At 56.5% G+C, this 13573-nt stretch overlaps 1 protein-coding gene across 7 annotated transcripts in view; it reads left to right on the forward strand.

The window, feature by feature from the left end:
- Positions 1–969: 969 nt before the first annotated feature.
- The window catches only part of EMID1 (EMI domain containing 1), a 54630-nt gene continuing 42026 nt past the window's right edge, over positions 970–13573 (forward strand). For 3 of the 7 annotated variants that reach the window (XR_008496813.2, XM_054470226.2, XM_063663061.1), the window contains exons 1-3: positions 990–1213; positions 10534–10647; positions 11139–11242. Coding sequence is in view for 6 of the 7 variants with exons in the window: in XM_054470226.2 (XP_054326201.2) it covers positions 1113–1213; positions 10534–10647; positions 11139–11242 (319 nt within the window). In the remaining variant the exon portion in view is untranslated. Of the gene's footprint in view, positions 1214–10533; positions 10648–11138; positions 11243–13573 lie in introns of all 7 variants that reach the window. The other 4 variants (XM_063663062.1, XM_063663063.1, XM_054470224.2 and 1 more) reach the window with 3 other exon arrangements.

Genomic DNA, 13573 nt, shown 5'->3' on the forward strand with positions numbered 1-13573 from the left:
CTCTGATGAGAGCTCTGGTCCCTCCCTATAAACGTACACTCCTATCACAGACACACATATGCACATAAATCCACATCAAGCATGCACACACATCCACCATACACACATACGACACACACATGCACCCCTGCACACACACACTACGATTCCATATACCTTTGTGGGATGCAGAGCCATTCCTCCAGAAGCCCATCCATGTACCCCAGATGAAGAAACCACAACACCAATTCTTACCTTGTTACATATGGTGAAATCAAGGCATAGACCAAAGTGCTGTGGTTAAGAGCTGATACTCTCCGAAGTCAGGCGATCTGTGTGCAAATCCTGGCTCTGCCAAACCCCTGCCACGGTGCTTTAGGTAAATGACAGCTCCTCTCTGTGGCTCAGTTTCTCCACCTGTAAAATGAGAATAAGAACAGACTCTGCACTTATGGGGTCAGCCCAGATCTCCTCCTAGGGAGACTGTGAGTGCCTGGGCCTCAGTTTTCTCTTCTGTAAAATGGGGATATTGTGCCCAGTTCGAGCAGAGTGGCTTGAAGAGTCACTGAGATAGGATGTGAAGTGGCCGCGGTGAGGTGCCCAGTACACGTGGCGCGCACTGCTCAGGAAGCTTTCCTTGGAGGGCTGGATCCCGCAAAGGTGTCGAAAAAGGATGAGTCCCCGATATCATTCGCTCAGGTGTGTGAGGTGGGTTCGGGTCCCGGCTGCGTCTGGGACCGTGGCCCGGGCCTCAGTTTCCCAGTCTACAGCCCGTGGGAGGACACCTAGGAGCTGGCACCCCGGCCCCAAAAGGGCCCCGCGGCGCAGGGCATGGGGCTCAGGTGGACACCTGGCGGGCCTCCTGGCGGGGGCGCCCTGGCCGCCCGGGCCCCTCCGGGCTCCTTCCGGGTTGGCAGCGGCGGCGCAGGGGGCGGGGGGCCGCGCAGAGGGGCCGGGCGAGGCCGGGAGCGCGAGCCCCCGCCCCCGCCCGCCTCCTGCCCGCCCTACGGCCGCGGAGCTGGAAACCGGGCTCCGCGCGTCCGGGGCGGCTGGCGGCGCGGGCAGGCAGGCGGGGAGGACAGGCTGGGGGCGGCGACCGCGAGGGGCCGCGCGCGGAGGGCGCCTGGTGCAGCATGGGCGGCCCGCGGGCTTGGGCGCTGCTCTGCCTCGGGCTCCTGCTCCCGGGAGGCGGCGCTGCGTGGAGCATCGGGGCAGCTCCGTTCTCCGGACGCAGGTAAGAGCTCCCGGCGCCTTTGCACCCCGCTGGCCGGGGGTCCCGGCGCGCACACGCCCCCACCTCCAGGAAGGGCCGGGATTGGGAGGGCGATCCAGTCCCCAGTCCGGGTGAGGGCAGGGACACGGCCATCCCGCGGTCCGGCTGAGGCTCCCGCGAGTGCGGGGTCCCCTACTCCATGTGTCGGAGCTGGCTGCCTCCCCTACTCCCTCCCTTTCAACCCAGGAGCCCGAGAGGAGAGGGAAGGGGCGCAACGAGGGCGAAGCCCTGGCCCTTCTGTCCCCCTGTCCCTAAGGCCCCTCCCCCTGCACTTGGGAAAGGCCTATGACACCCCCTAGCCGACTCTTCGTGGACCCTCTCTCCCCTTTTCCCTGTTCCTGTTTTTTTGTTTTGTTTTGTTTTTTGTTTGTTTGTTTTGTACCCAGGCTATTTATCTCCCTCGGAGGAGGGACTGGGGTGGTCTCACAGCCCAGTGGGTCAGTGCCAGAGATTCCCCAGGGACCTGGCATTTCGGACAGAGAAAAGAGAGAGCACGGTTTTCCTTCTGCTCTCCTAGCGGCCGGGAACCTCCTCCCTGCTGGCCTTTACGGAGGAGCTCCCAGAACCTGACATGGTGGGACCCATTATTATATATAGTGTCCTCATCAATCCTTCAAGGACCGAATGAGGTAGAGAAAACTGTCCCCATTCAACGGTTAAACAAACTGAGACCCTAGGGAATTGGCATCATCTTTTAGACTCATGGGCTACTCACTGAAGAGCTGGGTTGCAAATCTGCCCTTCTCTTCTTGATGACAGTGTTTGAACCTGCCCTGGCCATTGTCCTGGCTGCAGCTCCAGCCAGGGTCCCCTCCTAAAGGCCAGCCGCTGTTGTCCAAGGCAGACAATGTGGAGTAGCCAGGCCTCTCCAGGCCTTTTCATCCCACTCAAAGGCCTGCGCGGCCCCCACCCCCTACGGCCTCAATTCTTTAATTCTTTTCAGAAATTCTCCTTTCCCAGTGGTCAGGGGCCAGCATGCCCCTGCTGGGCTAGCAAGAGCGGTTGACATGGGCAGGGCTGGAGGATGGAGGTGGTTGAAGCATCAGAGGCCAGAAGGGCAGTTGTCTGAGACAGGGGTGGAGGTGTGGCAGATGTTACAGCCACCGCCTATTGTGTGCAGACAACAGTTAGCCTCAGTTGGCCCCATTACCTGCATTCATCAGCTCCAGAATCTTCCCAGTTGCTTGGAGGTACACTTTTTATGATTCTGTTTCATAGAGGAGGAAGATGAGGCTCAGAGAGGGAACATGACCTGCCCAGAGCATGGATGTGAGCCTCCAGGATCCCAGATGCTAAGAGGACAGAGACTATGAACTCAGAAATCCCACTGTTAGGCTCAGGATGACAGTGGCGACAGCTTAAGGCCCAGACTGCCCTGCAGCCAGTTCAAGGCAGGGCTTCCCAGCCTGGGCTCCTCACCTCCCAGGGTCTCCTGGGTGGGAGCAGGATGGTGGCTATAACCAGGTATCTGGTGGTCACTGGGGACTGTCACTCCATGTGTTGACAGAAGCCTATCACAGTAGCCTGAGCATCCCAAAAGCCCTGTGGGCAACGCTATTGCACCCATTGTACAGATAAGGAGGCTGAGGCCTACATCCCATTACTGGGTATATACCCAAAGGACTATAAATCATACTGCTATAAAGATACGTGCACACGTATGTTTATTGCAGCACTATTCACAATAGCAAAGACTTGGAACCAACCCAAATGTCCAACAATAATAGACTGGATTAAGAAAATGTGGCACATATACACCATGGAATACTATGCAGCCGTAAAAAATGATGAGTTCATGTACTTTGTAGGGACGTGGATGAAATTGGAAATCATCATTCTCAGTAAACTATCGTAAGGACAAAAAACCAAACACCGCATGTTCTCACTCATAGATGGGAATTCAACAATGAGAACACATGGACACAGGAAGGGGAACATCACACTCTGGGGACTGTTGTGGGGTGGGGGGAGGGGGGAGGGATAGCATTAGGAGATATACCTAATGCTAAATGACGAGTTACTGGGTGCAGCACACCAGCATGGCACATGTATACATATGTAACTAACCTGCACATTGTGCACATGTACCCTAAAACTTCAAGTATAATAATAATAATAAAAAAAAAAAGGAGTCTGAGGCCTACAGAGGAAAAGTGGCACCTCAATCCAGACCAGTCAATTTCCAAATCCAGTGGCTTTTTCTCCCCAGCAGCCTTCCTGGAAGAGAGAAAGAGGTTGTCGGCTTGGGGGCACCAGGAAAGGTTTGTAGTCGTGATTAGGAGTTAGGGGCTCCAGCCCTGGACAGAATGGAGACAGAATTCCTTGCGTTACAGGCTTGATGTGTGACCTCAAGTGGGTCACTTCCTGGCCATGGGTCTCAGTTTTGCTCTCAGTTTCCTTCTTTCCTCGTAGGAAGGACCAGCACTGGGCCTCACCTGCAGTGGTTCCTGCTATCAATCATGTCACATGGGGGTAGGGACCTGGAGCTTGAGGAGTCTGTGGGCTACCAGGACCTCCACTTGTGGCCCCATCCCCACGTCACTGGAGACAGCCTGGGGATGTCATGCCCTGTCAGCCTTCCTGCCACCCACACCCCAGCACCCCAGGCACCCCTTGGCAGCCAAGGGACCAGATGCAGAAAAGAGGCTTTGTCCTGGAGAGGGGGTGGCCTGGGAAGGCATCCAGGGGGCCGCCCCTTGCCCCAGGAATGTGGTGACACTTGGAGACCCCCGGAACCAGGGTGCCCAAGGGCTATTCAGAGCTGCCTTGGCTTGCCCCTGCCCCTGGGGCTGCTTCCTGCCCCACTGAGGTCCTTCTAAGCCTGGATTCCGCTTCCTTTAACCACTCATCTCAGCGTTTCAGCTGAGGGTTCAAGCCTTCACCAGCCCAGATCTCTCGCCCCTGCAGCACCAGCTTCCTTCCGGCAAACCCTAGAATCAGGGAGAATGGAGGGCTCTAAAATGGAGGGGATCTGCCCCAAGCTCTCTCTAGGGGGCTCCAATCCCAGTTGATGCCCACAGGGGTGACCTGGGTAGGTGCTTTCTCTTGGAGCCTCAGTTTTCCCCTCTGTAAAATGCAGAACCTGATAATCCCTATTCCGAGGGGAAGACCTTGTGAAGAAGGTACTGTGCTGGTGTCCCCAATCCCCAGGGAAGCCCCTGGACCACAGCTGCTGGGTGTGGGGCACGTGTCTGGGCCTGAGCCCCTCAGTCCAGGAACAGGAAAGAACAATAGCTATTAGCACTGTGCTAAGGGCTTTGAGTGAAAATTCCCCCGCTGGAGGAAATTCTGCTGTCCCCATTTGCAGATGGACAAAATGAGGTCCAGAGAGGGTCAGGGCCTTGTCCAAGGTCACCGATGTAGGAAGCAGCAGAGCCAGGGCTGGAACTTCGCCCCCACTGCAGGGCTCTGGCTCTCATCATACCACCCCCGCCCGCCCGGTCCTTTCTTCTTTTCATCACAGCCCTTGGCCCTGGGCCCGCTTGGCTGCCTCCTGCAATTAGCCCCTATCACTGTTCCGGATCGCAGCCCTGGGCCCTACAGAGACAAAGTCCCCTGGGCCCCTCGTGGCAGGGGGTGGAGTGTGGGTGTAGGTGGGGGGCCCTTGTGGGGGTGGCCGGTGCCAGGCTGAGCTGGTCTGGCCTGTTTCTCCCCTCCTGGAGGCCTCTGGGGGCCTGGAGGTCCCGAGTGGGCAGAAGTGTTGGGCCCAGGAGGGAAGTGCCACCTCTTCCCAGCCCCTGCCCTTACCCGCCCCACTGCCCAGCCTCACCCAGCACTTGGGCAGCTTATCAATGACCACACCCCAGGGAAGGAAGCCCCCAGGGGCTGCAGGGATGGAGCACATTGGGATGGGTCCCTTCATCTGTGGAAACCTCGGGTCCCAGCTCCTCTGCCCGGAGCTGCTGCCTGTTCTCCATCATTCAGTCATTTAACAAACATCGCTGAGCGTCCTCAGGCTGAGCCCTACACAAACTTGGTCCCAGCTCATGCCCTCCTCCAACACCTGCCTGAGTGAGTAAAGCCCAGGGCTATTGTGAGTGGCTAATGGGTGATGCCCAACTCCTGCGTGGGCCTGAGGGCTGAGACCCAAAGGATGAATAAGAGTTGGCTGGAGCAAGAGGGAGGGGCTTTCCAGGCAGAGAGATCTTCATATGCTAAGATCAGAGGTGGGAGAAGGGGCTGCATGAGTGTGCAGGAGAGGCGAGCAGAATAAAAAGTGAAGGGCAGCACTTGCAGGGCTATAGGGAGTCATGGTGGGCTGCGGACTCCACAGTGGGTGGTGGCAACATTAAGTCTGCACTTTAGAAAGAGCCTCCTGCTACCCCTGTAAGGTGGATAGAGGCGCAGGAGGGTGGCAGGGCCAGGCTGGGACCCTGTGGAGGAGCTCGGGCTGATGCTAGGAGTCCTGGGGCTGGGGTCCTCAAGGTGGGGGATGGGGTAATTATTAGTGATCCCCAGGTGGAGGGGGCAAGGGACTAAACTTGAACTCCACCTGGCATGAGTGTCCTCTCCTGTCCAAAAGGTCTGCCTAGCCGGCCACCAGCTCCATGTCTCCTAAGGAGAGGATTCAAGCACAGTCCAGATTGTGGCAACCAGGCAGGGACCCACATGGCAAATTTTTTTTTTTTTTTTTTTTTTGAGACGGAGTTTCGCTGCTGTTGCCCAGGCTGGAGTGCAATGGCATGATCTTGGCTGACCGCAAGCTCTGCCTCCTGGGTTCAAGCGATTCTCCTGCCTAGTTATACAGGCATGCGCCACCATGCCTGGCTAATTTTGTATTTTTAGTAGAGACGGGGTTTCTCCATGTTGGTCAGGCTGGTCTCAAACTCCCGACCTCAGGTGATCCGCCCGCCTCAGCCTCCCAAAGTGTTGGAATTACAGGTGTGAGCCACTGCACCCGGCCAAGAATTTTTTTAAGAGACAAGGTGTCACTCTGTTGCCCAGGCTGTAGTGCAGTGGCATGATTATAGCTCATTGCAGCCTCAAACTCCTGAGCTGAAGCGATCCTCTCACCTCAGCCTCCCAAATAGCTGCGACTACAGGCACGCACCAATGGTGGAGATTTTAATTAAGGAAGAAGAAGGAAAAATACTGTTTTTTTTTCTCTAGCTCCGCGCTGGTAAAAAGAAGGACAGCTCTGGCCATTGTGGACCATCACAGGCCCACCTCTACCTGCCTAGTCTGGAGGCTGGGCATGTGAGGGCTGTTGTCCACGTGTGTGTGTGAGGGCAGATGGCTCTGTGCGTGCCTGTATAGATATGTGTGAGAAGATGGCCAACAGTGCCCTGCTGGGCCTGCCTTCACCTGTTTGTGTACGTGTGAGAAGTGTGTGTGTGTGTGTACACATGTGCCTGCGTGTGCATGGGTGTACATGAATGAGAGCACTGTGGGGCCCTGTGTGGACATGCCCAGAGATCACAACTTCAGCCTATCTGCGTCCATGCGAGAGGGCATGTGTGTGTGTGTGCGTGTGCAGGTGTGTCAGTGTGTGTGCAAGTGTGAACGCATTTGCAGGGAGAAGGTTTGACTGTGACTGTGTGCCCCTCTGGGCCTGCTTTGGTCTGTCTATGTGCATGTGACAGAGCCGATGACTGTGTATATGTGAATGTGTGAGGGCACAGAGCCCTGTATCTGCAGGTATGGACTTGTGTGCAGGGAGGACAGTCATTTCTGTGATTAAGTGTCCTGCTGGATTTGCCTTAGCCTGTCTGTGTGCGTTTGTGTGCATGTATGTAGCTGTGTGTTTATGTGGATCTGTGTGTGCACATGGAGGCCCGTGTGTCCATGCATTGTGTATACATATGCCTATGTGTGTCTGTGTGCACATGCTCACTGCAGTGCGTATTTGCCCTGTGTGCCTGTGTGTGCATGTGTGTGTGTATGTGTCTGTGTGTTTGTGTGGATCTGTGTGCATGAACACGTGTGTCCATGCATTGTGTGTACATATGCCTATGTGTGTCTGTGTGCACGTGCTCACTGCCATGCATATTTGCCCCTGTGTGCCTGTGTGTGCATATGTGTGTGTGCATTTGCGTGTGCAGGCACTGTGTGTTTGCGAGCATCTGCTCACTGGCATAGTGTATTCATTCTGTGTCCAGGGGCCCTTTCCTGTCTCCAGAGCTTCCGACTGTCCTCTGCCCAGATTGTCCTCTTCCTCCCTCCCTCCTTCACTCACGAAGCCCCTGGGCCAGCCTGGTGAGTGTCACATAGGCTCCAAGGAGCCTCTGAACCCCCTTAACCTGTACACCAAGTTTTATGCATATTTCTGGAGAGGAGCCATGATTCACAGCAATTTTCTAAAGGGGCTTATGCCCCCACTCTCCATATTCAACCCTAACAGGTTCAAAACCACACCTCTGGTTTTTTTTTGTTTTGAGACAGAGTTTCGCTCTGCCGCCCAGGCTGGAGTGCAGTGGCACGATCTGGGCTCACTGCAACCTCTGCCTCCCGGGTTCAAATGATTCTCCTGCTTCAGCCTCCTAAGTAGCTGGGATTACAGGCGCACACCACCACGCCCAGCTAATTTTTGTATTTTTAGTAGAGACGAGGTTTTGCCATGTTGCCCAGGCTGGTCTCGAACTCCTGATCTTCAAGTGATCCACCTGCCTTGGCCTGCCAAAGTGCTGGGATTACAGACGTAAGCCACTGCACCCGACCTTTTTTTTTTAATTAAAAAATTTTTTTTTATAGAGATGGGGTTCTCACCATGTTGCCCAGGCTGGTCTTGAACTCTTGGCCTCAAGCGATCCTCCTTGCCTCAGCCTCCAAAAGGGCTGAAATCTTCACCTACTCATTAGGAGAAACACTTCTAGCCTAGGGTTGAGAGTGCAAGCTCTGGAGCCAGAGGGACTTGAGTTCCAACCCTGACTGTGCCGCCTATCATGGGTGCCTGGGGCACGTCCTGGACCCCAGAGTCTCATTCTTCCCATCTGTAAAGTGGCTTTTTTTTTTTTTTTGATACGGAGTCTCACTCTGTTACCCAGGCTGGAATGCAATGGTGCGATCTCAGCTCACTGCCACCTCCGCCTCCCAGATTCAAGCAATTCTCCTTCCTCAGCCTCCTGAGTAGCTGGGATTACAGGCTCCCACCATCACACCCGGCTAATTTTTTGTGTTTTTAGTAGAGACAGGGTTTCACCATGTTGCCCAGGCTGGTCTCGAACTCCTGACCTCAGGTGATCCACCCATCTCGGCCTGCCAAAGTGGTGGGATTACAGGCATGAGCCACCGTGCCCGGACTGAAGTGGCTTTTTAATAGAGTGTGAGAATTTAACTGAGCGAACACGTGGAAGGCTCTGGGCACAGCTCCTGGCGTGCAGCAAGCATGATAAACATAGCTACTGTTCGTGTAGTAGACAGAGCAGATGGAAAGCCCTCCTTGCTCCCATCGTGGCAGTTTGAGAAAAGTGTCATTTTTTTCTCACTTTATATGCACATATCTGTACATGTGCACGCATGTAGAAATAGTTGACGTTCTGTCTCTCTCTTAATGTAATAGAAATGCAATCACTGTGTATCCGTTGGTCTTTGTCTGCTTTTTTTCTCCCGGTAAATAGGTGTGATAGCTGGGTCTCAGGTCAGCATGCGGAGACCTCGGGCTTTGTCACAGCATCTGGTTTCCCGTGTCTGGTGGCTGCATAGCTATTTAGGCTGTTCCCAGTTTTGTGCCATTTCTGATGGTGCCATGGCAGGCACCTGTCACCTCTGCATGGGATGGCTGGCCAAGGGCTCTGTTGAGCTTCTCCTGCTTCATGGGCCAAACTCAACCATCCCTTCTCCCAGCCTTCCCACCTGCAGGACCATACCTAGGTTGTTTTGTCTTCCAGCACTGATTCTGGTGTGGCACAGAAAGATGAAGGGAATTCCACAGGGCCCTAAATTGAATTAGTTGCCTGGTCCTGGCCCAGGAGTTTCTCCTTCTGGTGGTCTGGGGTGGGGGCAGGGCTGCAGCGAGTGGGGGCCGCACTGTGGTGGGCATGGGAGTCTCTGTGATGGCTGGGACATTCCAGGTGCTCAGCAGCCCTCAGCCCTGCACAGGGTCACGGGCCCTGTGCTTTTTGCAGGGGCTGGGGAAGGAGGGATGGTTTCAGGTGACCCTTCTCAGCCTGGGTCCCCCACCCCTCCCAGACTTTCTTCCTGCCCTCAAGCCTGGGGTCAGCAGGTTCCCAGGCCGGGGTGTTCACAGAGCCACAGACCGTGGCTCAAGGAGATGAGGAGAAGATGGGAGCTGAGGCTCTGGGATGGAGTCAGAGGCTGGGCTAGGCCATCCACATTGCTGGGTTCAAATCTGGCTCCTCCATGCACCATCTGTGACATAAGCAGTTGTCTTCACCTCCCCAAGCCTCAGTTTCCCCTCTGTAAAAACAGGGTGGGGGTACCTTCCTCACCATTAGAGGATAGTGTAAATACCCTTTGCATACAATAAGTGCTCAATATGTGCAGTGCACTCTGATTATTAGTTGGTGTTTGGAGAAGTCAGTCCTCTGGGCTTGGGGCATTGATTACACATCCCAGCCGTCCCACGGAGGGGACATGGGAATGAGTGAGACAGGGCCTCTCCTTTTGCATGCTGGCAGAGGGGGCAGGCACAAATTGGTAGCTTAATTCAGCGTGACAGGTGTGCAGATGCTGCGGGAGCCAGGGCAGGGCACCATCAGAACTGCTCGGGTCAGGGTGAAGATGGGAAAGGATGGAGGGAATAGGCCATGTCACATCCGGGCTTTGAGGGTAGGAGGTGCCACGGGGAGAAGCGGAGGAAGGGCACTCCAGGCAGAGGGCCCAGCACCAGCAAAAGCCTGGGGCAGGTGTGGGTACAGGAGATCCTGAGGGTTGGGGAGTTGGGTAGGCAAGGCAAGGATGTAGGCAGGTTTCCATTCTGTGACACTCCCTCTAGGGAGGGACCGAGGGGCAGATGGAGAGGCCACTCACTGTAGTTGTCCAGGCAAGAGCCAGGCAGTGATGATGGCCTGGATGGGTCAAAGTTAGAGAGGAGAGAAGTTGGGGAGGGAGAACTCAGGGGAAGATGGCCCGCTTCCATCTTTCCCCTGCCATTCATTCCTCAAGACCTACCGAGAGCTCTCTGCACAGCCCCACCCCCAGGGCCATGACATTCACCCCTCAGCCACAGAGACTCCCACCAGCCATTTGGGCCCAAATGACTTTACAAGCTCAGGGGTTCTCGCTTCCTGGGGATTCGGGGCTCTTGAAGAGAACACGGACGTCCTCACCCATCCTCCTGGAGTCCCCGGTACCTGAGTTTCCTCTCTTTGGGTCTGTTTCAGGAACTGGTGCTCCTATGTGGTGACCCGCACCATCTCATGCCATGTGCAGAATGGCACCTACCTTCAGCGAGTGCTGCAGAACTGCCCCTGGCCCATGAGCTGTCCGGGGAGCAGGTAAATGAGGTGGAGAAGGAGCTGATGGCATTCCAGGTGGAGGCCCAGTTTGGGCAAAGGCCTGATTGGGGGACTGCATGGGGAATGTGGGGGAAGACTGGACCCCAGGGTGGGCGGAGCAAAGGCAGCATCAGCCGACACCATTCTCAGCCTATCCCCTGTGCTGTTGAAGCACCCTGGAGGGCTTCCTGAGGGAGGGATACACCATTTGCCTGCATTCCTTTACTCAGTGAGTATTCACTGCTGGGCTCAGGCTAGCCCAGCCTGCAGGGTCTTCCTGTCCAGCTGGTATCCAATCTCCGATCCCTGTGGCAAGGTGGTGGGGGGATGGAAGGGCTGAATCCCAAAATGCAGGAGGAGAGAGCCTCCAAAGGGATCTGGAGGCAGCAGAGGATCCTGGAAGCTCTGGGTTTGTCCCCATGGGTGTCCAAGGCAGTGGGAGAGGTCGTGGAGGACCCTGTCTCAGCTGGGCCACCTGGGGACTCTTTCAGCTACAGAACTGTGGTGAGACCCACATACAAGGTGATGTACAAGATAGTGACCGCCCGTGAGTGGAGGTGCTGCCCTGGGCACTCGGGAGTGAGCTGCGAGGAAGGTAGGACTGCCCGGCCGGCTCCCGGAGCCCCGCGACAGCAGGCCAGGTGCCTCCCTGCAGGTGCATGGAGCCGTGAACTGTTACTCAGTCATGCACAGTGCCGTGCCTGCTAGGGCCAGCTGCACAGAGCCTGGTTCAGACACAGTCAGTGCTTGTTGTCCCCCCTGCCCCCCACGGTGACCGCTTGCCTCTTGGGAGACTCTCAGGACCCCCAGAAGAATATTATACATGCTGCATAGCTCACATTTTAAGTCATGCCATCCTAAGTCTTTCCTCCACACTCGGGGAAACCCATCCAGACATTTCTGTATGACACAATAACAGACATTACAGGGAAACAAAGAACCATTTTAGTCAGTTCATGGGTCAGAGAGGTAAGAACGGTTTTACCTATCCTGCAGATGAGGAAACCGAGGCTCAGGAAGGGGAGGGGCACACACCTCTGTCTGTCTGCCAGGCTGCACTCCCCGCCCCCCGCCCCTGGGCTCCAGGGATGGGAGGGCTCGGCTGGGCCCTTGTGTGCAGAGCGTGTTCCAGGCTCAGGGACTTCTCTCACCCGACCTGGCTTCACTGTGTGTACCTCTGGGTGGCTCAGGGCTAAGCACCCTGCAGGGGCACAGAGGAGGCAGCCTGGGCCTCCCAGGAGCCTGGCCACACTCTCCCCTGCAGAACCCTCTCCTCTCCTCCAGGCACCTGCCCCTCTGCTGAGTAGCCCAGGCCTCTCCCTTCCTCACCGCCTGGCTGAACCCATGAGCAGCAGATTTTTGGACACCAAGAGCTGTGTTTCCAAGCATGGCGCTAAAGAGGATGGGCTGGCCCAGAACCATCCTGAGAACCAGGCTCAGAGACAGCTCAAGGGACAGAAGCATTCAGGGCCCCCAAAGCAGCACATGAACGTGAACATCAGTCTCAGGACGTACCCCAATTCCGGAAACACAAATGTGCGAAAATGTAGCCTCTGACTCAAAGGAACATGGTGCTTCCAGAAGCCACGGCTCACAGGTGTTTCTTGGGAGATGTGCACACTTCACCTCCCGGGGACCCTCAACAGCCCAGTTCGCAGATAGAGTGACTGAGGCCCAGTGAGGTGGAGTGGAGTGCCCAGAGGCACACAGCCATGGGGATGGGGTTCAGAACTCACCACACAGTGGGGAGGGGTCTGGCAGGTTCTGACATGGGGTAGAGGAGTACCCAGTGAAGCCGGGGAGAAACCGGGTGCCTACAGGGAGAGCCGAGACGCCCCATGCCAAACACTCCTGCAGAGAGGCAGTCACAAGTGCCGGTGTGGGAGGCTGGAGCGGGTGGACAGACGTTTGAAGGGGAGCCAGGAGCAGCACCCTCTTGTTGCTGGTGGAAGGGAGAGGGGAAGGCAGGTGGGGCCGAGGGGCGGGAGAGCCAGCCAGGAGGCGCGGCTGCCAAGGAGACTACAGAGGTGCTGTGGAGGGGAGGGCCGAATCCCCAGGGCATGGGGGCCGCCTGGGCCCAGGCAGGGCCTCCCCAGACAAAGGCCATTCTGTCCCTGGCTGCCCTCCCAAGGGCAGACCTTCCTGGTCTCTGGGGCCTTCAAGGAGCGGGTGAGGGAGAGGACAGGTGGGGACAGCACCCGTGCCCTTGAATCTAGCTGCTGGAGGCCGTGAGTCCAGGAGCCAGGCCAAGGGCTGGGGGCTCTGCTGATGCTAAGGCAGGGGCATGAGCCAGGCAATGGAGCCAGGCCAGCTCCCTCTGTGGGGCCTTCAGGTCCCAGCGTGGGTATGGGATAGCTGAGGCTTCCTGGGCCGGGCCAGCTCTGCCACACACCAGCTGCATGGCCTTGGGCCGGGGACTTCCCATGCTTGTGCAAGTCATTGTGCAAGGGCCCTGGGCTTGGGGTTGCTGCACTCCAGGCAGCATTCTTCTCCTGCCCACTCGAAGGGAAAGGTACCGTCACTAAAAGGCACCAAGCTGCTGTGTGTGCCTTCAGCAGCCCGGGCTCCTCCACATTCAGCCTCAGTGTCCTCACCTGGGAAATGGGCAGGATGATAAGAGTCTGCCTCCCTGGATATTGCTAGGATGAAATGGTGGAGTCTGTGGAGGAAAGGGAGGTGGGTGAGTGGATGCATGCACTATTCTAGAAAACTCTGCTGGGGTCCTAGGAATGGGGAGCAGAGAGGCATAGGGACATTGCCAGGGGACCCTGGTCTCTGCCCTTCCTCCCATAGTTGGGTTCAGGCTGGGTTCCCAAGCTGCTGCTTCTGCTGGTGCCCAGTCTTGTCACCTGCCCAGTGCTGTCTCTTGACCCTCGAGCCATAGAGCTGCATCAGCAGGGCCAACAGGGCCCAGGGCAGCCTGGGG

Source organism: Pongo pygmaeus, chromosome 23 (genome assembly GCF_028885625.2).
Source record: "Pongo pygmaeus isolate AG05252 chromosome 23, NHGRI_mPonPyg2-v2.0_pri, whole genome shotgun sequence".
NCBI lineage: Eukaryota > Metazoa > Chordata > Mammalia > Primates > Hominidae > Pongo > Pongo pygmaeus.